Source organism: Moschus berezovskii, chromosome 28, assembly GCF_049115385.1.
Source record: "Moschus berezovskii isolate FMDL1 chromosome 28, NW_MosBer_1.0, whole genome shotgun sequence".
Classification (NCBI taxonomy): domain Eukaryota; kingdom Metazoa; phylum Chordata; class Mammalia; order Artiodactyla; family Moschidae; genus Moschus; species Moschus berezovskii.
Genome location: NC_142487.1, coordinates 5806922 through 5829889, shown reverse-complemented (window position 1 = coordinate 5829889; position 22968 = coordinate 5806922). Strand labels below are relative to the sequence as shown.

Below are 22968 nucleotides of genomic sequence, written 5' to 3'. Positions count from 1 at the left end.
ATGGCAAGCCTACAGAAAAGCAGAAGAAATATAATAACCTTTTGCCCTTTCTTGTTTTGATTTGCTGTTACTTTTTTGTCTTCTAGTGTTTTAGAATATATCCCAGACATTATATTATTGAACTGTTAAATACCTCTGTACATATTTCTAACTGCATATTTACTTTAAATTCTATTATGCTGCTTATGCACAAAAATCGTAACTCCTCAATATATCTAATATCCAAGTGATTGAAAATTTACCCAAATTTTTCAAAATTGTCATCTTGAAGATTCAAATCCAGGTCCAAAGAAGCTGTACAATGTGCACTTGACCATTACACCTTTCAGTTACTTTTATTTTCTAACCAATGGTCATCCTTCTTCCTAGGCATCTTTGTTACAGCACGCGGGCTTCTCATACAGTGGCTTCTCCTGTTGTGGAGCAAGGGTTCTAGGACACACGGGCTTCAGCAGTTGTGCCACATGGGCTTAGTTGCTCTGTGGCACATAAAATCTTCCTGGACCAGGGATCGAACCCACATCCCCTGCCTTGGCAGGCAGGTTCTTACCCACTGTGCCACCAGGGAAGTCCCTCCCTATGTTTCTTTTAATGTCACTGATTTATTAACAAAATCATCATTTACAGTGTCCCATTCTTGACATTCTGCTGCTGCTTGACATTCTAGATTTGGCTAATTGCTGCCTGGTGGCCTCATTTAACTTGTTCCTAAATTTCCCTTCTTTTCTGTATAGTTTTGCAGTTAAATTGAGGGCCGTTCTCCAATTCATGAGAGATTTACATTCTAACACCTTAAGGTATCTATTCTATGCAATGAATTAACCTCCTTTTATTCATTGAGAATGCTAGCTGTGTGAACTGTCCCAGGAATCTGATGGTTTTCTGAAGTGCTTAATTTCTGCACAGAACTCCAGCTGAGAAAGACTGAGTGGAAGCTCCATTAGATTCAGGTTATTTCTTACTGAATCATGTAATAGCAAATATCCTGCTTTTTAATCAACGGGTTCAGGAGTGTCAATCTGATTTTCCCATTAAGTCCCCCCCCTCATTTTTTATCTAGTCATTTGTATATCCATAGATTATTATTGCCTAAAACCTATTATTTTATTAGGAATGGCAAAAAAGTGATGTTTTCATTTTATCAGACTTCTCATATACTTTATTCTCATATAAAGAACTTTATAAAGAAGAACTTCTATAAAGAATTTTCTCCAGGTACTTGATTACCCAGAACGTTCATGTAAGGAAAGAATGAACATGTCTTTTCTATATGAATGTATCAGTGTTCACTGTAAGGACCTGGTGTCATTTTTTCAGGATACTGTTTTCGGGAGGGGCGTCCTGCGGCTTCCGTTGAGCCCTCCAACCACACCTTGGGGCTCCTCCCTCCCGCCCACGATCCTTCAGGCTCACAGGCGTCTTTACAGTTCCTCAGGCATGCCAGGTGTGTTGTCTTCTCAGAGCTTTCAGGCCTCTTCTCCCTCTGACTACAAGCCATCCTACAGAGCTGGCTTCCTATCCTTCAGTTCTCTGCTAAAATACATCTTCCCTAACAGCCAATCACGTTCTCCCGTTGTTCCGTATCACTTTGTCCTCTGTTCTTTTGTAAAAACTTAACGTCATTCTATATTTTTACACACAGAAAAAGGCTTACTTTTTTGAACTGTCCCTCTTCTGTACAAGATTACAGACCTCCTATGGCGACAAGAACCATGTCACATTTATTTACCCAGGAACAAAGAGCACAAAATAATCAAATAGTTACAATAAACATAGAATATGAAGAAGGATAGGGCATGGAATACCAATTCTAAACATCATGGTCTCAGTGGAACTTCTCAAAGGTCAATAGGAGAAACTTACTCAGGCAGAGTCCAAATGAACATTTGTGATACTGTACAAGAAACCTCAGTACTACAGGCCTTTCTGTGGGACGGCCTTACTACTATCTAATCTGAAATGGACAATTTTCTTCATTGAGTTAGGCTGCAGATGTCTTTGTTAGCTTCTTAGTGAGTTGTGCAAATGGTATGTGATTTTCCAAACCATATACTATAAGCAACTTTGAAATGAGTAATGTACGAGTGATTCTGCATAGTCTATACTTGTCAAGTTGCTTAGCCTATAAAGCAGAATGCAATGTATTTGAAAGTTTTCAAATAATCTGCAAAAAATCATTTTAGAAAATGATTTTTTAGAGTATCCTAGGAGGAAATATAAAATAATTCCATCTTATTTTCATTAGCCATCACTCAATTCTGTCAAAAACAAAATTAATTCTGGTTCAAGGCAGGCAAGTAATACCCTTATGCTATTTTTAAAGTATGATGAGCCAAGAGCTTCGAGGGCACAGTAGCCTCACCTGTTTTGTCTTGCAGCTTCTCTTCTTAATCTCTTGGGAGGAACTGGACTGTCTGTCATTGGATGAGGCAATGAATCATTACACTTATGTGTGGGAGTCATTCCTGTAAAGACAGAAAGAAAACAGAGAAAATTAACTTTTAAAAGACCAGAATTATTATAAGCAATGAAAGCAAATACCTCTTAGTTTACAGAAGAAGAATTAATAAATAATACTGGGAATGCTTCTTATTACGCCTGCTGAGAGAATAGCTTACAAACATTTGTCAGTTCACCCAGAGGTCGAGAGTGTCTATGATTTAAGTTCTGGGTCATTCACACTCTTTCTTCTTGGAGCTCAATTCTCTCTAATCATGCACACTATCTTCATGCAGAGAAGGATCTCAGAGAAAGTACAGTACCTAGTTTTTGCTCTATCAGTTTAAGATTCTTTTCGTGTTCATCAAGTTCTTGTTTCTTCCTCTTCATATCGGGAGTGTGAAGGTACTTCAGCTGCCCATTAAGATCCTCGTTCACACTGCCCAACCTGCACACAGCAGTGCGGTACTGCTGAAGAAGATCTACAAAGAAACCAGAGACATTCGATTAAAACTACTGATATCATATCAAAGCAGTATTTTAGGAAAGAAGAGCCAGCAACACTGAGCGTTGTGTTACAGTAACACTTGGAACTACTTTTAACATTCACAGTAAACAAATGAAAGAAAAAAATACAATTTAGATCCTGGCACAAGACTGGTGCTTATAAAATCTTAATTTTTTTCAGCTTCTTGACTTTAAGAAATTTATTGTACAGTACAGGGAAAAGAAGATACAAACTGTAGGACATATATTAACCTTAAAATGCATTCCAACATACATTCAGTGCAGTTCAGTTGCTCAGTCATGTCCGACTCTTTGCGACCCCATGAATCACAGCATGTCAGGCCTCCCTGTCCATCACCAACTCCCAGAGTTCACTCAAACTCATGTCCATCGAGTCGCTGATGCCATCCAGCCATCTCATTCTGTCGTCCCCTTCTCCTCCTGCCCCCAATCCTTCCCAGCATCAGAGTCTTTTCCAGTGAGTCAACTCGTCGCATGAGGTGGCCAAAGTATTGGAGTTTCAGCTTTAGCATCAGTCCTTCCAATGAACACCCAGGACTGATCTCCTTTAGAATGGACTGGTTGGATCTCCTTGCAGTCCAAGGGACTCTCAAGAGTCTTCTCCAGCATCACAGTACAAAAGCATCAATTCTTCGGCGATCAGCTTTCCTCACAGTCCAACTCTCACATCCATACATGACCACGGGAAAAACCATAGCCTTGACTAGACAGACCTTTGTTGGCAAAGTAACGTCTCTGCTTTTTAATATATTATCTAGGTTGGTCATAACTTTCCTTCCAAGGAGTAAGCGTCTTTTAATTCCATGGCTGCAATCAGCATCTGCAGTGATTCTGGAGCCCAAAAAAATAAAGTCTGACACGGTTTCCACTGTTTTCCCATCTATCTCCCATGAAGTGATGGGACCAGATGCCATGATCTTTGTTTTCTGAATGTTGAGCTTCAAGCCAACCTTTTCACTCTCCTCTTTCACTTTCATCAAGAGGCTTTTGAGTTCCTCTTCACTTTCTGCCATAAGGGTAGTGTCATCTGCATATCTGAGGTTATTGATATTTCTCCCAGTAATCCTGATTCCAGCTTGTGCTTCTTCCAGCCCAGCGTTCCTCATGATGTACTCTGCATATAAGTTAAATAAGCAGGGTGACAATATACAACCTTGACATACTCCTTTTCCTATTTGGAACCAGTCTGTTGTTCCATGTACAGTTCTGACTGTTGCTTCCTGACCTGCATACAGGTTCCTCAAGAGGAAGGTCAGGTAGTCTGGTATTCCCATCTCTTTCAGAATGTTCCACAGTTTATTGTGATCCACACAGTCAAAGGCTTTGGCATAGTCAATGAAGCAGAAATAGATGTTTTTCTGGAACTCTCTTGCTTTCTCCATGATCCAGCGGATGTTGGCAATTTGATCTCCCGTGCCTCTGCCTTTTCTAAAACCTGCTTGAACATCTGGGAGTTCACGGTTCACATACTGCTGAAGCCTGGCTTGGAGAATTTTGAGCATGACTTTACTAGCGTGTGCGTTACTAGACACTATAGGTTAAATACACTGACTATACTTTAGTCCATGGGCTAAGAATGGTTTATACAGTTTTAATGATTCCACTCTAAATGGTTATATAAATATGTTCATAACACCCTCAATTTTGTCTCCTGGCTCACAGGCCTAAAATGTTTACTATTTGACCCTTTGAGACTCTAGTCACACAAAAATGTTCAATATTCATGGGAATGGGTATACAAACACCCATATGTTTAATAAATACATACAGTGGGTTTACATATGAACCTGTGGAAGAAATCAATTTAGTCAAGAGTACATGATATATGAGATCTTCTATACTTTAAGGGTCAATAACAGTATTTAAAACTATCCAGCTTTCTGGGAATGAATTAGCACACACACACCTGTGAATACTTACGTGCATATTCATATATATTTAAATATGAATTCCATATGTGTAATTCAGTAATGACAAAGTCCTTATGTGTCTCAATACCTTACGACTTATTGGGAACCCAAAGGCAGTCACTAAAAAAGAGTCTGGATTTCTGGTTTGATAGTACTTCTAATTTCATTTTTCTATGTGCATAAAATAATACTTATTTTCTATGTAAATGAGGTACAAAATGATGTCCAGACCCATATGTCAGGGATGCTGCCTAACTCAGAAGACACTATACAAAAATTTTAAGTCATTAAGGGTTGAATCCTACTTAACTTTGTAAGTAATGAGGTTCTTTTACGTTTTAAATACTCAAGAAACAGTACATTCAAAGGTTTTATATTAATCAACTTGTTATTTATAAAACTGAAAGAGTATTAATTACTTTCTATTAAATGGAACACTAATAGCAAATATTTTATGCCTAAGATGGACAGAAGCAACTTAACTCAATGTGCCTTTGTTGTTTTTGTTCAGTTGCTCAGTTGTGTCTGACTCTTTGCGACCCATGGACTGCAGCACATTAGGCTTCCCTGTCCTTTACCATCTCCCAGAGCTTGCTCAAACTCATGTCCACTGAGTAGGTGATGCCATCCAACCATCTCATCCTCTGTCGTCCCCTTCTCCTCATGACCTCAATCTTTCCCAACATCAGGGTCTTTTCAATCAGTCGGCTCTTCACATCAGGTGGCCAAAGTACTGGATCCTCAGCTTCGGCATCAGTCCTTCCAATGAACATCCAGGATTGATCTCCTTTAGAATGGACTGGTTGGATCTCCTTGAAGACCAAGAGACTCTCAAGGGTCTTCTCCAACACCACATTTTAAAAGCATCAATTCTTCAGCATCCAACCTTCTTTATGGTTCAACTCTCACATCCATACATACTGGGAAAACCATAGCTTTGACTAGACAGACCTTTGTTGGCAAAGTGATGAATCTGCTTTTTAATATGCTGCCTAGGTTTTTCATAGCTTTTCTTCCAAGGAGCAAGCATCTTTTAATTTCATGGCTGCAGTCATCATCTGCAGTGATTTTGGAGCCCAAGAAAATAAAGTCTCTTACTATTTCCACTGTTTCCCCATCTATTTGCCATGAAGTGATGGGACTGGATGCCACGATCTTCATTTTTTGAAATGTTGAGTTACTAACCCAGCTTTTTCAATCTCCTCTTTCACTTTCTTCAAGAGGTTCTTCAGTTCCTCTTCACTTTCTGCCATTAGGGTGGTGTCATCTGCGTATCTGAGGTTATTGATATTTCTCCCAGGAATCTCGATTCCAGCTTGTGCTTCATCTTGCCTGGCATTTCGCTTGATGTACTCTGCATATAAGTTAAATAAGCAGGGTGACAATATATAGCTTTGATGTACTTCTTTCCCAATTTTAAAGAGTGTGTTGTTCCATGTCCGGCTCTAACTGCTGCTTCTTGACCTGCATACAGGTTTCACAGGAGGCAGGTAAGGTGGGCTGGTATTCCTATCTCTTTAAGAATTTTCCACTGTTTATTGTGATCCACACAGACAAAGGTTTTAGTGGAGTCAATGAAACAGAAGCAGATGTTTTTCTGGAATTCCCTTGCTTTTTCTATGATCGAGTGGATGTTGGCAATTTGATCTCTGGTTCCTCTGCTTTTTCTAAATTCAGCTTGTACATCTGGAAGTTCTTGGTTCAGGTTCTACTGAAGCTTGCTGCTGCTGCTAAGTCACTTCAGTCGTGTCCGACTCTTTGTGATCCCATAGACGGAAGCCCACCAGGCTCCCCCGTCCTTGGGATTCTCCAGGCAAGAACACTGGAGTGGGTTGCCATTTCCTTCTCCAATGTGTGAAAGTGAAAAGTGAAAGTGAAGTCGCTCAGTCGTGTCCGACCCTTAGCGACCTCACGGACTGCAGCCTACCAGGCTCCTCCATCCATGGGATTTTCCAGGCAAGAGTACTGGAGTTGCAGAAGCTTAGCTTGGAGGATTTTGAGTTAATATGCCTTAGCAATTCCCAATTTTTTTGATATGAAATGTAATTTCTATTTACCATGGTGTTTATAAAAAGTCTTTTCTAATTCATTTAATAAAATTTTGCCAAACAGAAAAAACAAAAATTCATATTTAATTCTGTTTATAAATGGTTTCAGAGCTAATACATTATGAAAATTTCAATTATATAGGAAAAAACTAATGATGCTTTACTATGAAAATAGTGGAAAAAATACTTTAAAAAATTAGTTCATATGAAAGGACAAAAGCTCAAATTACAATGTGTTCATTTCTGTATGCTATTTATTAAGAAAGATATATAGATTATTTCAATGTGTCCAGGGAAAGAAACAACAATACTAAAAATAATACAAAATAGTTGAAAATACCTGTATCTGAAGAGCTGTTACTAGACAAGTATTTAGGGTTTCTAAGAAAGCAGATTCAGAGAACTAAGATCATGGCATCTGGTCCCATCACTTCATGGCAAATAGATGGGGAAACAGTGGACACAGTGGCTGAGTTTATTTTTCTGGGCTCCAAAATTACTCCAGATGGTGATTGCAGCCATGAAATTAAAAGATGCTTACTCCTTGGAAGGAAAGTTATGACCAACCTAGACAGCATATTAAAAAGCAGAGACATTATTTTGCCAATGAAGGTCTGTGTAGTCAAGGCTATGGTTTTTCCAGTGGTCATGTATCGATGTGAGAATTGGACTATAAAGAAAGCTGACTGCCAAGAATTGATGCTTTTGAACTGTGATGTTGGAGAAGACTCTCGAGAATCCCTTGGACTGCAAGGAGATCCAACCAGTCCATTCTAAAGGAGATCAGTCCTGGGTGTACATATGTAGGACTGATTTTGAAGCTGAAGCTCCAATACTTTGGCCACCTGATGCCAAGAGCTGACTCATTTGAAAAGACCCTGATGCTGGGAAAGACTGAGGGCAGGAGGAGATAGGGACGACAGAGGATGAGATGGTTCGATGGCATCACTGACTCAATGGACATGGGTTTGGGTGAACTCTAGGAGTTAGTGATGGACAGGGAGGCCTGGTGTGCTGTGGTTCATGAGGTCACAAAGAGTTGGACACAACCGAGCAACTGAACTGAAGAAGGTAGAAGCAATCTTCTCACCACTGGAGGATGTAAGCAGTTAGACAGGTAAGTAGATTTTATTCAGTAGCATTTAGGTCTCTTCAAACTTTGTGTTCTGCATTGGTAAAAAACTGATAAATACTTGTAAACTGGGTAAAAAAAATTGGTGAAAAAATTTACTAGAACTTCTGCTCTGATCTGTTCCAAAAGACTTCAGCAGGGTTGAACAGAAGGAGGCAAGCTGAGAGAGGGGTAGGTGTAAATTAAATAGGGGTGGCTAGTACACAGGTCCACAGGTATTCAATCTGCTCGATTTCCAGTAAGTATAAAACAAAACAGAACAAAATATCTTTGTCTTGAAAACCACAAACCTTCAATAATCTTGGTTGCTACCTCTTAAAAATATTAAGAATATAAAAAAAATTAAGACTAGTTTTACTTAAAACAACAAAAAACCCAATAAATGGACGAAGAGGTTAAATATTAGAATTAGCAAATTAAGCATGACATAATAAAACATAAAAAATGTCTAGGCTGGCCAGGTGCATACGATGTATTTGGAGTATATGAAAGTGTTAATGAGACTGATGATGTCACAATTATAAACTACACATTGATTACTTATTGGACATTTTAAAATGCGTTTTCTTTCTTCACTTACCAGTAACAACTCTCCTTTCTTACAGCCATATCCTGGTTTCTACAATGTTCAAAGTTATTTTTTTTTAATATTTAAAAAAAGTTATTTCTACTTATATGTTCTCTACAGAAAACTCAGGCTAATACCAAAAAGAGATAGATTGGGGAAAAAACTGATAGGTCTACCACCTCACTTTTTTGTTTTCATTCCACATGCCTGTAGGTTTGATTTTTAACATGTGTGATTTCTGTAATTTTATTTTCTATGTACTTTACAAATGAAATTTTAATAGACATCTTTCAAGACTATAAATTCAATTAAAGCATTTAACATTTCTTATATTTTCCTTGAAAAATAAGGCTATACTATCTATCTGAGAAAGAAAAAAAAGTCCTGTTTGTATTTAGAACTGCTTACTTAGGCTTCTTTCCTATAAGATCAATTATTGGTTCAAAGAAAATAAATATTAAAAACAATTAGTTAAAAAAAAAACACCAATTGGTAACATTTTCTGATTATAAAAGTGACACACACTGAGGCAGGTCTGGAAATATACAGAAAAGGGTAATGGAGAAGTAAATTATCTCAATTATGTATTCAGGAAAAAAATGTTTTCTTTCTACTCTCTTGTGTCACTGGACAAATGAATGCATACACTATCCTGAACTTGGGAAAGTTATCTCACCTTTTAACACTCAAATTCCTCATTTGAAAAATAAGGAGAACAGCAGCAAATGAAATTCAAGTGATAAGCTTAATAACATATGTGGGACATAATAAGCCCTCCAACAGTAACTATTATTATTCCCTTGAAAATTGCTTATTCATGTCATCCATTTTGCTATTAGTCTTTGTCCCTTTTCTTGCTTTTTAAAGGCTGCTTTTAATAAGACTTACTACAACATATATGACAATAAGACTTGTCTACCATATATGCAATTTTCCCCCAGTCTGTCATTTGCCCTTCTATTTTCTTCAAGGTGCTTTAAAATTATGTAAACTTTAAAAAAATAACTATGTTTTCTTTTCTCACATCTGTACTTGTATGTCAAGAAGCCAATTTCTCCAAGGTGAGTGCCTCTATTTTAGATCAGCTGGTTAGAGAAGTCCACGAAGGTGTGACATTACAGAACAGGAAAGAAAAGAAGCAAGCCATGCACATATCTGGGGCAAAACCACTGTAGATAAAGGGAACAATAAAATAAAGTGTTCTTTTCAAGATTAAGCTTTCTGATTTCTGTCCTACTGTGCTAAGAACTTCCTGAACACAGCTGAAGAGTGGTCCCAGAAGTTTTCTTTGCCTGTGCCATTTTTGGAAACAGGTTTGCTATCAGTTTCATAAGATGGCCTTTGTGATCTCCATATTTATCTATATTTTGAAACAAATTGTATTTGATATTCACTCATGAAAAACCTATAGGATGGAGTTAGCTTTCTGAACACATCCTCAGGCAATGGCCTATATGTTTCCTGCCTTATTTAAATCAATTTTGTTCATTTGATTTGCAATTTTCTGGAATGTAGTCCATTTTATTTGGACATACTAAATGTATTTATAGTATTATAGAAACCTAAGAAATCTCTGTCTGAATGTATTCTCGGAGCCATTACTTTTTGTATTTATTTTGCCCAAAGACCACCTTCAGAAATTATGTATTATTCGATACAAAGGTTTTCTTTTTTCCCAATTCATTTGGCTGTATGTGTTTCTTGAGATGTACTTTTTCCCTCCTGTCATTTGAGTTGAATGGTTAAACTTGTTTTTCTCATTTAATAATAAAAGCATTAAGCCTGTGGATTTACGTTTGATCTTGGCTGCTTTCATGCCTCCTACATATAATGTGTAATGTTATTGATCTATTTAACAGTTAAAACTTTTTTGACAAAATATTTGATTCTAAATATCTACTATTTGAGCTTACTTTGGGAGGAAAGGAATAAGTTATTTTTAGTTCTGTTACATTATATTAAAAATACATCACAAGTAAATTTTGCTTTTTATAATCTGTAGTCTCATTGTAGCTGAGCAGCAATTTGATCAACTGAATTTATGACCATTTTTTGTGATGTATTCTATAAATACCTAAGGTCCTGGTATTACAACTTATTAGGTAGAAAATGTCTTGCGTTTTGACTAAGGACCTGTCATGGATTAATGGTTTCTCATAATAAGGTTTCTGTCTTTGTACAATCAGCAGTTTCAAGAATTTTGATTTTGTAATTTACTGCATCAAGTTTGTTAACTTTTGGACCTCTAGTATCAAATATATCTGTAATCAAAATGAATTCATCTTTGTGCTTTTAGTGCCATTGCCTTGACACTAATACTGCTACTTGTGATTTCCTCTAGTCAAGTTTTACCTTCAGTTCAGTTCAGTTCAGTCGCTCAGTCGTGTCCGACTCTCTGCGACCCCATGAATCACAGCACGCCAGGCCTCCCTGTCCATCACCAACTCCCGGAGTTCACTCAAACTCATGTCCACAGAGTCGGTGATGCCATCCAGCCATCTCATTCTCGGTCGTCCCCTTCTCCTCCCGCCCCCAACCTTTCCCAGAATCTGAGTCTTTTCCAGTGAGTCAACTAGCTGCATGAGGTGGCCAAAGTATTGCAGTTTCAGCTTCAGCATCAGTCCCTGCAATGAACACTTTGTAAATCTCCCATAAAGGCTACGGCAGAAGCACTCTCCACGCTTCTGTCTTCTGCATCCTGACCACCCCAGTGTCTTCCACGGGCCTTGAATGGCCGGCGGCACCTCCTGTCCTAGGACCTGTGACTACACTAACTTTGTCTGTCTGAGCCTCTCCCATGTCTCCTCCTGCAGCTGCACCTGACTCTCTCATGAAGAATACAAAACAGCCTTCTTCCTAGCATCCTTCTCAGTTACTATTATAAATGTAGTTGGGGGTTGAAGTAATAACCCCAAGGTAGATACTACCCCAATTCCTCAGCAGTATAATGAAGAAATAAACTGTGGTGTATTTACACAATGGGATACTATCCTGCAATTAAAATGAACGACAACTACACACACACACACACACACACACACAACACAGGGCTGAACAAAGCCAGATACACAAAAATCCATTACTTGTATAATTCCATGTAGATCAAGTACAAAAATGGAAGAAACTAATCTATGCTCTTTTAAATCAAAAAAGTTGTTATCCTTTTGAGAGGGATGGGGCTATGACTGGAAGAGGCCTGGAGGCCTTCTGTGGGGCTGATAATGTTCTGTTTCTTAATACAGAAGCAATGTTCGTTTTGTGAAAAACGTGTATGCTTTGAAATGTGCACTTTTCTCTATGTATACTATATTCTAAAAACCTACAAAATGTGTATATTCATACAACAGAATATTATTCAGTCTTAAAAAGAAGTTCTGACACACAGAGTTACACTACAACACTGACGTGCCTGGAGGACATGATACTGATTGACATTAGCCTGTCGCAAAGGGACACTCTGATGTGACACACACAGAGGTGCCTGGAAGAGTCAAATTCACAGAGACAGAAACCTGCATGGCGGGTAGGTGACGAGAGGGGAGGCAGGGAGTTGCTGCTTAATGGGTATGGAGCTTCAGTTTTACAAAATGAAAAGGTTTCTGAAGATTGGTTGCACAAGAGTATGAATGTACTTAACACAAGTGAGCTACCCATTTAAAAATAATTAAGATGATAAACTTTGTTACAGTTTAACTACAATTTACTGTCTTAAGTTAGCAACAAACTACTTTTTGCTGGGAAAGCAGATATCCAAGCATATCAGAGCTATATAAAGTTAAGAGCAACAGCTCTTAGGTGATGGCCCATTTGGGACCCTCCTGTAAAGTATAAGCACCTCAGAGCACAGGCGTACAGACAACTATATCAGCTGACTAGAAACAAGGGGACACAGCCTGCAGATAGGAGGTCGCATGCCATGTACACCAGAAAGATGAATCTAGATAGTTAACAACTTTGACTTTTCTATACTTTATACTTTTCTATGAAAAGAAGTATTATGGTTTGATGAGATACTGGTTTATTCAACAAGGAAAAATTTCCTTTATTTCAAGATAAGAATGAGAACAGGAGGGAAAACCTACTTCCTATTTATGTATTTCAAAACTATTTGGTGTTAGAAAGCTGGAAGTACTGGATAAAAACATCTTATTTGTATCTGTTAATGGTTAAGTTTCAGTGTTAGAGTCTCAATAAATAAGGTCCAAATAAAGGGTTACAATCAAATGAGAAATTATTAAGTACTTATTTAACCTACCTATTTGCTCCCCTAAGATCAGGCACTGCTTTGGTACTGGAGCTCCAAACACCATTCCCCGGAGTTTATCCATTGGAGGAGCTTTATTCTGAAGGCCCCCAAACTTCCCATTACTTCGAATGCGATCTCCATCTCTGGTCAGCAGTGTAGGACAGTGTGTAATTTTAACAACCTATTGTAAGTAAATGGATATAATTAGTGAGTCTATAAAATTTAACTCAACTGCTCTAAGAAAGGAGAAATTATTTAAGGGTTCTGAGATGAGAAATGACAATGATCATGGTACTATTTTTGCAAAAATTAATTAGCTAGTGATGTGTAAGATGACTGGGGGAAAACGAGAGGCAGAGAGATGAATTAGACTACCTCACAAGTGTTACCTAAACTAGAACAGAGAAAATGCAAACAGAAAAAGTGAAATTGAGACTGATGGCTTGATTGTTAAGAGGAAGGAAGAGAGATGGACAAGCCAGAGACTTGTGTGCTTCTAAAAACCCAAAGCGGTATCCAGGCTGTATCACTTAGTTTAGTTTCCTTCTGTTAGATGTAAGTTTTCCAGATGACCAAACGGTAGCAAAGAGAGTATTGTATTAGACTGGAGGAAATACAAACTGAAGAGCAAAGGGATGACAGAGGATTTCAGCTGTAGGAAGAAAAAGAGCCAGTGATCTGAGAGCTGGGGGAACTAGAATTACGTAGTAAAACCTAAGACATGGAAAGGGAAGTAGGAAGTGTTAATGGAGAATTAAATTGTTCAGAGAAGCTAGGGAATAAAAGAGAAACACTAGGTTTAGTATTCCATGATCTTCAGGAATACGCTTTCAAAAAAAAGGTCTAGGAGATATACACAAAAAATGTTCAAATTCACTGGTAACCAGAAGTGAAACTGAAATAACTTGGAGCTCAAATGAGAATTTTCACTACTTAAAATGTTAAAATACACACACAACACACACACCCAGACAGAATGTTGGAGAAAAGGTCTTCTTGTATTAACATTAATCTGCTTTGGGACAGCCCTTCTCAGAGCAAACATGACAAGTGCTAAAAAGATTAACAATCTGAAGGACCCAAAAATTCCACTTCTAAGAATATGCCAGAAAAAATCATCACAGATGTGAGCAATGTACACTGAAACGTCCTTTTAGTAATGAAAAGTACGAAACTCGCACATTCAATAAGTTACATAAAGTATGGCACATCCACGCAATGAAACAGGATGCATACATCAAAAAATGACTGAAAAGAAGACAATTTAGCAACATGTAGAAACATCTAATTCAATCTAACACAGTAGATCAAGCAGTTTCTGAATTATAAAAGATTAAATACAATTCAATTTTCAAAATGAAAAGCAATAGGACATGTAATAGAACATTATGACTAGTATTTATTCTTTTAACATAATTTCAAGGTAACTGACAGATGCTTTCCCAAATTAGAAACTTTTTATAAAATTTAAATAAAATGGAATGTCTACTTGAAGAAAATCTGTGGTGAATTCTTTGGTGAAATGAATCTTTTAGTGAAATAAAGTATCACATCTTACTTTCTTAGTTTTGGTTTGGATTTGTACGCTTTCTAAAAGTGAACATTAAAAATACAGACTAAAAAAAATACACACTGAATTCATGTACTATTACCATATTAGTATTATCCAATAATCATACATATAGTAAATCAAATACCTGTTATTATTAAATCAGATTCAGGCAATGATTTTACAGATTTAGTACCATCTTAAATAATAAATACACTCAAATTTATCTTCTCTTGTTAATGCACTGACAGTATGAATTATAGGTCTGTGATTAAAGGGACAGTTTTCCAATTCTCAAATGGCACAGAAGAAAGGGGAAATGACAAGCTGCTATTTAATGGGTACAATTTCAGTTTTACAAAAAGAATGAGAGTTCTGGAAATAAGCTGAACAATAATGTGAACATAATTAACACTAGTGAAATTGTACACTTGAAACTGATTTAGATGCTAAATTTTGTTATATGTATTTTACTGTAATTTACCATTAAAATAAAAAAACAAAAAACTTAAGCTCTCACTAGGCCTCTGCTGCCAGGCTGCCACCACTGACCTGAAAAAGATCAAGACAGCATTTGCAAATTCAGTGAGTAAACAGAGTTACAGTTCTGGGTAATACTTGCAACTGCTGTAAGGATTAGCAAGGAATGAAATCAACAAGGGGTTCAGTTCAGTTCAGTTCAGTCGCTCAGTCGTGTGGCTGAATCAGTATAAATGGCATGAAGAATTTACAAAGAGAAAACAATAAAAAGACTAATGAAACCTAATGATATGACCAAAAGATGTCATAAAAGCCATTTCTTAGAAGAGTCTGAAAACAATATTTGGTAAATGGAGTGATTCCACTCAAAACTTTGGAAGCAAAAACACCACTATGAGGAACTATGTGGAACAAATGCTGTCTCTGCTTTTGTCACATATTGTCTATTACTTTTTTGAAGCTATGAACTGATGTTTTTCATTGGTTCTTCAAAGTTTTCAGCCATTAGTTCTTCAGGTATTACCTATGATCCTTTTATCCTCCTCTTTTTGGCACTCTGATTAAACTTTTTTAAAAAAGATTTTCTAACTCTATCCTTAGTGATTCTCTATTACATTCCTTCTCTCTGGGCTGAAGTCTGGATAATTTTTCTGACCTATCATTTTCTATTAAGCTGTTAAGTCTGCCCAGTATTTAACTTTAATTATACTTTTTATTTTCAGGTGTTCTTTTTGATTTTTTTCAAATCTACTTGCTCTTATATTCAACACTTTTTCAAAAAATATATTATGAAATATATTTTTAATGTTTTAATACTTTTATTGGTAGATATTTATTAAATAATAATAAACATTATATATTTATAACATATTTATATATTTTAAAATATTTGCTCTTGTGTTAAATATGAAAATTACTTCAGTTTTAAGATAAAGGTGAATTCTTTCGGAGAGAATTTTGTTTGCTCTGATGACATATCTAAGGACACTTCAAGTCCAGCATTACATGAAATCAAATGTTTACCTTTAAGTATTACCTTGAAGACCATTCAGGTGTTATGAATGCAAGTTGCAAACATACATGACAGCCAATTTGTTAATGCATTCTCTAGGAAAATAGTTTTTTATTTTCCACTTAGTGCTAAAGCTCAAGAAAGGCAGTTTTGTTTCAGTCCAGAAATGCCTGGAGTTGCGATGGAGGAGGAAGTTCATTTCTTTTGTTCGGTCTTATGCCAAGGGTTAGCTTTCTTGGGGTTGTACTTTACCGGGAAAGAGATTCTTCAAGCAGATTCCGCATTCTGGTATGTCTTACCCTCTGAGCCTTCCAAGGGAGTGACAACTGATGCTCAAGTTCCATTAGTTTGACAAATATTCTCAAAGAAAAATTAGGCTTCAGTGTTATGTTCATCTCTCTGGCTTCTCACCTTCACTTAGAATTCTTACTTTCTTGCCAGTTCTTACAGTAAGATATCTTAATGATATATAACTAGAATCAGCCTTTTGAAATGGCCTGTTAGTTCACCTCTGCGAGCACTTCCTTTGGCTATCTGAGTTGTCCAGTCCATTTCTGCATAACCCTCAAAGCCTAGCACTGTGCTAGTGATATGCTGCAACCAGCATTTATGGGTCATGAGAACCAGGTCCTCCTGGGCACCTCAATCAATGACCACACACAGGCAGCTGAAAGTCAGCCAAAGTTATTCACACTGCGGGGGATAGCAAAAGCTACAAATCAGGGTCCCATCATTCTACATAACAGAGCTGGTTATTCAACAATCAACAGCGCCTCAATGGTTTCTTAAACACTGCAGGTGTCCAGATAACAGACTGAACTATTGACAGAATCTTCCAATTATTCCTCAACTTGCTAATTCATCCTCACTAGTAAGCTACTCACCTTCTCCTAATAGATTATACATTGTCATAACTTCTAATGGGTATGATTTCTGGCTTATAATTCAGGACATATAAACATGCTAATAACCGTTGGAATAGAGCAACTTCCTCATCCACAGCCATTTTCTGATATAGTATATTAAAGCCATTTTTAAGTTCGTAAGGAACCATTCATGAAGACGCCAAATACTTTTCCCCAATTAGTTGTTTAATTTTCAGTAATCTCACTAATTTAGCTCTCCTAAACTGAAGACACACTTACTATTTCTTCTAACTGGGCCCATAGAAAATCTGTTCTGAGTAGTTCTAGTTTTGCCATGAATTAGTACTATGACTTGACACAGAACCATTATTTGTTTTGTACTTCAGGTTTCTCATCTACATTACTAGACTACATGATTTTAAGATATCCATGATTTTATAATATACTATTTAAGGGTACTAGATCATATTTTAAACTGACTTCTGTTTTCTCTTCTGTAACTACTCTCACTCATTTTCAGCTACAATATTTTGCAAGCCTATAATGTTTACATACATGTTTATCACCTATTTCTAAGTCCCTAACACCATATTTATTAAATTTAGTACTTCTTCTGTATCAACAAATTCAAGACCTCTGGATTTCAGATCCAAATAGATCGCTGCTTTACTGAAATTTTACTCACTTCTTATTTTCTTATTTTATTCAGTCTTGACAATAGCCCTCTGAAAGGCCCTTCTTCACAATATATTGCCTTTCTTTCCTCATTAGGAAAAACTTAAAAGTAATATAGAAAGGTTAATCTTTCTTAATAAATACAACAGTATACAATATATTCTCCCATCTTGTTTAAACTATAGAAGCTTATTTTCAAAAGGGCATAACTTTGTACATTATCATTTTGCAACTTTTCAACGAAACAATATATTTTGCATATCTTCCTCGTTAGCACAGGTCAATCTGCTTTAAATCTTTTTAATAGATACATACTATTCTACTGTATAAATTACCACATGGAGCGGTGCAATCCTAACTGATGGCTTTTACACTGCTTTCAAAGTTTCCCAATAAAAATTCTTAAACATTAGAATGAATATTTTTGTGAAAGCATGTCTGTAAGATAAATTATCTTAATATATGATGTTATAAAGAAGGCGGCATCTTCTTTGACTCTCCCATGGAAAGGAGAGAGTCTATTCCAAACTCCTTATTCCCCCATTTGGAGCTGGGCTGGCCAGATTCTGACCAACCAAATGTACTTCCCAACACTGGGACTCAAGAGACCTTTAACTTCTGTCTTCACCACTCTAACTTTCCTTCTTAGGACCCAGATGCCACTGAAAAAATCCTCAGCACCACAAGGAGTGGCTTGTGTGGAGAGATCTAACTCTGCCAGCCTATAACCCCTGCCGTGTGCCCAGCCAGTAGTCAGTTATGAATGAGCCAGTATGAATGGGAGATAAACTAAGTAGGAACTAATTCATTTTCACAAATAATTTCTAATCAAGAACTTGCTGAGTTGGACTGTTTTTCCTTCCTAGCCTGTTTGGCCAACAAAATGTTGTTGAAAAAGGAACGGAGAGCCTCTGGGCTAAGATCAAACCCAGTGCACAGTCAGTATAATGTAGCCCTGGAATCAAAGTCAAGTGAAGGATGTCCCTACATTAAGACCTCAGAAAGATTTAAGGCACGCTTTCTAGATCCTCTTAGTGAGAAAAAGGTTTCTAAAAACCTTAATGGCGTTACCTCACACAGCCGTGACGGCGGCTGAGAACAATGGTGCGTGTGGCAGCCCCAGAGGAGGCTCTGGCCAGCTATAGCTAAATCACAGTGGCAAGCAGCATCAGCTGCCAGCTGTGTGACGGAGGCACTTGGAGCTTTCACCATCCCAGTGCAAGTAGCCAACACTACTTGGAGAAACACAGCAAGGAATGAGAACTAACATGCTGCTACTGCTTAAAGCCACTAACTTTTGAAGTGTTTGTTATGTAGCAATAGATAAACATTTATATTGCTAAATGCTCTGCAAAGGTATTATCAGATGCATTGTATCCCTCAGAATCCCTGTGTTGATGTCTTAACCCCCCAGTTCTTCAAAAATGTGACCTGAATTGAAGACTGGGTCTTAACAATCAAATTAAAGTGAGGTCATAACAGTGGGCTCTAATCCAATGAGTAGTGTCCTTAAATAAAGGGGAAATTTGGGTACATATGCATAGATGCAAACAGATGCAGGGAGAATGACCATCTGCCAACCAAGGAGAAAGACATGGAAGAGATTCCTTCCCTCATAACCCCTGGAAAGAACTGGTCCTTCTCATACCTTGAATTTGGATTTCAAGCCAGCAGAACTGAAAGACAGTACATTTCTACTATTTAAGCCACCCAGTCAGTGGTACTTTGTTACAGCCCTAACAACCAATAAACAAGGGCTGCCTCAAATTGTGTTTCCAATGACATTATCTGAGATAACTCTTTTAATACCACCATTAATAGACAATGATATTGAAACTATTTCACAGCCTGCAAACATTTCATTTTAATTTGCATCTTGTCAAATTCATTCATATATTTTGCTCAGATTCATGCTGCTTGTCAATTTATAGGATTTAAATTGGTTTTGCTGTCATTTGCACATGTACCTCAAAATAAAATTCTTTATAGATCTCTAACATTAAATTTTTAAAACACACAGTAAAATTGGAGCTACAAATTAAAAAAAGAATTCAAGTACATACCTCTTTTCTGTAATGATTGGCAGCATCCAAATTATCCAAAATAATAGTGTCTCCTAATAGCATACCAAATACTAAAAAGTTCAACAAACAAAATGTTAAAATTATGACATCTTTTTTGGTCATATTAAAATATTAACAAAGACTTCTGCTGGTGAGCATGCTGTTGTGTACGCAGAAGTTGAAATACAGTGACTGCACATGAAACATTTGAAAAAAAAATGACATATTAAAAAAAAATTTTAACATATATTATTACAAAGTTTTCATAGAAATAATGCTAACACAGGAATTTTATTCAATACTTTCTTCTAATAGGAAAAATAAGAGAAGTAAATATTAATACAACTATCATTCATAAACTAAATAAGAACATAAATTTCCATAATTAGTAAGTATCTGAATCACAAGCATAACATCTGTATAAAAAAAGTCATAACTTCCTTTACCTGTTTCACAGTGTTCTACGTTATCTGGAAAAGTTAACAAGTCTCGGGCAAAGACAGGGTCTCCAATGGGTTTAAAATACAATTTTCCATTTCGGTAATGAGGTAGAGGTCTGAAATTAAAAAAGGTTTTAAACAAAATATGTAACTAATCATCAAAAAATACATATATGATGAAAAACATATGAATACATTGATTATATCTGTGATCACAACTCCCTATGCACAGGTAATACCCGAAATGCTTAACTGTTATGCCTTTAGAAATGAAAACAATATTTACCATTAAAAAATACCTGCTTAGTTTTATCTGTCCTCAATTAGTTTGTAAAACTGATATAAACTAAGCTTTGTTTAGTTCTGACAAGGAAAGAAGAGATGCAGCCTCTCAAGTTGGCCCTAAACTAGGATGCCAATGATCTGACTGGCTCATGTGGAGAGTGGCCCTAGAATGGCTGAGGGCACGGGCAAGGTCAAGACTGAGAACGGAAGCAGCCCAGTACTCTGGCCACTTGTCCTCTGACACAGTGTACAGGATGAGCAACTGAAATCCAGTGATAACAATGAGATTCAAGAGATGGAGGCGGACTGGGGTGTCAGGGCTTTCTCTGCCCACAAAGGGTAGATTTCCCCAAATCGAGCAGGTAGGAGTAGAGGGTGGAGTGGCTTTAAGTGCTAGTTAACTCAATCCCAGTAGGAGGCACAAGACCAGGAAGTGAGGATAACTAGTTTTTAGAGCAAGCATTAGCCTTAAACACCAAATTCATACTTTCCCTAAATAAAGGATTCTTAATTTGATCCTCAGGGATAATGGGAAAAAAAAATAGAAGACCTCCGGAAGGGAAAATTACTTTCAGAAAAATTATTACTCTTTTCAACACAGTCACTATGATTTGATAGGACATCCCATGTTATTTAAAATGGGTACTGACTGGGAGCAGAGTGGGAGATTTTAGAAGCAGACAGATTTGAGTTCAAGTATGTTTAGATTACAAAGTGAAATAAAATATTAGTTTAATGACACAGTAAGCTCTTAATTTAGTTTCCATTCTCCTTCAAGTCCCATTCCTACTCAACTGTAGGCCTTGCAAAACTTTGTTTAGGAATCTGAGAAAATTTTTGGTCAATATTCTGTTATATATTTTAATGTTTTTGTTTGCTTTGCTATCACCATTTTGCTTGAGTCTTTTAATGTAGATTTTTAAAAATAGTCAAAACTAGAGTACACATAAAATACTTAAATGGCTAACTGGTTTGCATGGTTATTCCAAAAAACATATTTTGAAAAGTAAAAGGGAAAACAATGAGAGAAAAAAACAGATTTATATTAAAACACAGATGTAACATCCTAACTAGATGGTTTCTTACATTTCAATTTTGTTAATGGCAGTTCCAATAGAGACCTTCTCTACCTAAATGATGGCTGTTTATTTTTATAGGACTTACAACAGGACAAAAGACATTCATCTACACTCTTACTCCAAATAAAGGAGTTCCACAGTCTGTTAATGATCATGACATCTCACCAACTTTCCTGTTTGTTGTATGTTTGTATGTGTATCTGTCATATAAACAAATAAGATTTAACTGGCAAATTAAACCTGGCCAGCATATGTGATCAAATACACTGCAACACTGATCTTAATGAGGACAGTATTTGTGAGGAAGACAATAATGTAGATAATCTGAGTCACTTCTCTGTTTTAGGCACCTTTCAGAGAAATTTTAAAATTCTACGATTTGATAAAAAATAGAACAGGTATTTTTAAAAAAAAATCATTACTTGCATTTTTTTCTAACCTTTTCCAATCTGGAAGAGTCTTCTTATAAATAGAATCGAGGGGCAACACCTGCTGACGACCTTGGGTTTCATCATAAATTCGACGTGCAGCATCAGTGGTCAGGGTGACCACACAGTCCATGTCACTTGCCAGATGCCAAGAGATAACCATTGCGGCTCTATCATCTTCAATCTGTGCCAGGTGTGCAATCTAGAAGCCATTTAACAAAATCAAGTTAAAAAACTTCTAAATATATTAAATATCAAAAAAGTCAATATCTAAACAGCAAAAACTTTTGGGGAAATATTCATATGAATTAATAAAAAATTCTCAAACTGTAAAAGCTTACTGGCTAAAATATGTTAAATGGTCTCACATGCTATTTAATTTCAAAAAACTATTTTGGAGATTAAACTACAGTAAATTTTGCCAATAACCAAATAAAAACATTTGGCATATTATCAGTTAAGTGATATACCTTTTCCATCTCTCTAATACTGAGTGTGTCAACTGTTAAAGCATAAAACACACTTAAACCTAAATACAGCTATACCCTTCTAAGTAGATCATTTATACCAATGATTTTTTAGAAAACAAATCTAAATATCACAAATAACAGACAAGTTTTCCGTTTTTATAAACTCTGTAGGGCTCAGAATTAATAGTCACTCCCCTGTTTGCAAAAACAGCTGACCACCAAACAACTGTATGGAGGTTATGTATGGAGGGTATGGAGGTTAGGGCCACCGACCCTTTGATCAACCAGAAATCTGGATGTAACTTCACAGTCGGTCACCCATACCTAGTTTTACATCCAAGGAATTAACCATTAGGCAATACTGTAGTTGGTATTTAGTTAAAATCTGTGGATACTTAAATCATTTATATAAAATGTCACAGTATTTGCATGTAACATTCAGTTCAGTTCAGTCGCTCAGTTGTGTCTGACTCTTTGTGACCCCATGAATCACAGCACGCCAGGCCTCCCTGTCCATCACCAACTCCCGGAGTTCACTCAAACTCATGTCCATCAAGTCGGTGATGCCATCCAGCCATCTCATTCTCTGTCGTTCCCTTTTCCTCCTGCCCCCAATCCCTCCCAGCATCAGAGTCTTTTCCAATGAGTCAACTCGTCGCATGAGGTGGCCAACGTATCCCAATCCCAAAGAAAGGCAATGCCAAAGAATGGTAAAACTACCACACAATTGCACTCATCTCGCAAGCTAGT

General features: G+C 36.8%; 1 protein-coding gene across 1 annotated transcript in view; it reads right to left on the bottom strand.

Moving 5' to 3' along the window:
- Positions 1-22968, bottom strand: part of SMCHD1 (structural maintenance of chromosomes flexible hinge domain containing 1) — a 126872-nt gene that overhangs the window by 5109 nt on the left and 98795 nt on the right. The window contains exons 42-47 of the mRNA XM_055417139.2: positions 21760-21950; positions 19963-20072; positions 19517-19587; positions 12881-13052; positions 2763-2921; positions 2363-2465 (exon numbers count right to left, since the gene is read on the bottom strand). Of these exons, the coding sequence (XP_055273114.2) occupies positions 2363-2465; positions 2763-2921; positions 12881-13052; positions 19517-19587; positions 19963-20072; positions 21760-21950 (806 nt within the window). The remainder of the gene's footprint in view (positions 1-2362; positions 2466-2762; positions 2922-12880; positions 13053-19516; positions 19588-19962; positions 20073-21759; positions 21951-22968) is intronic.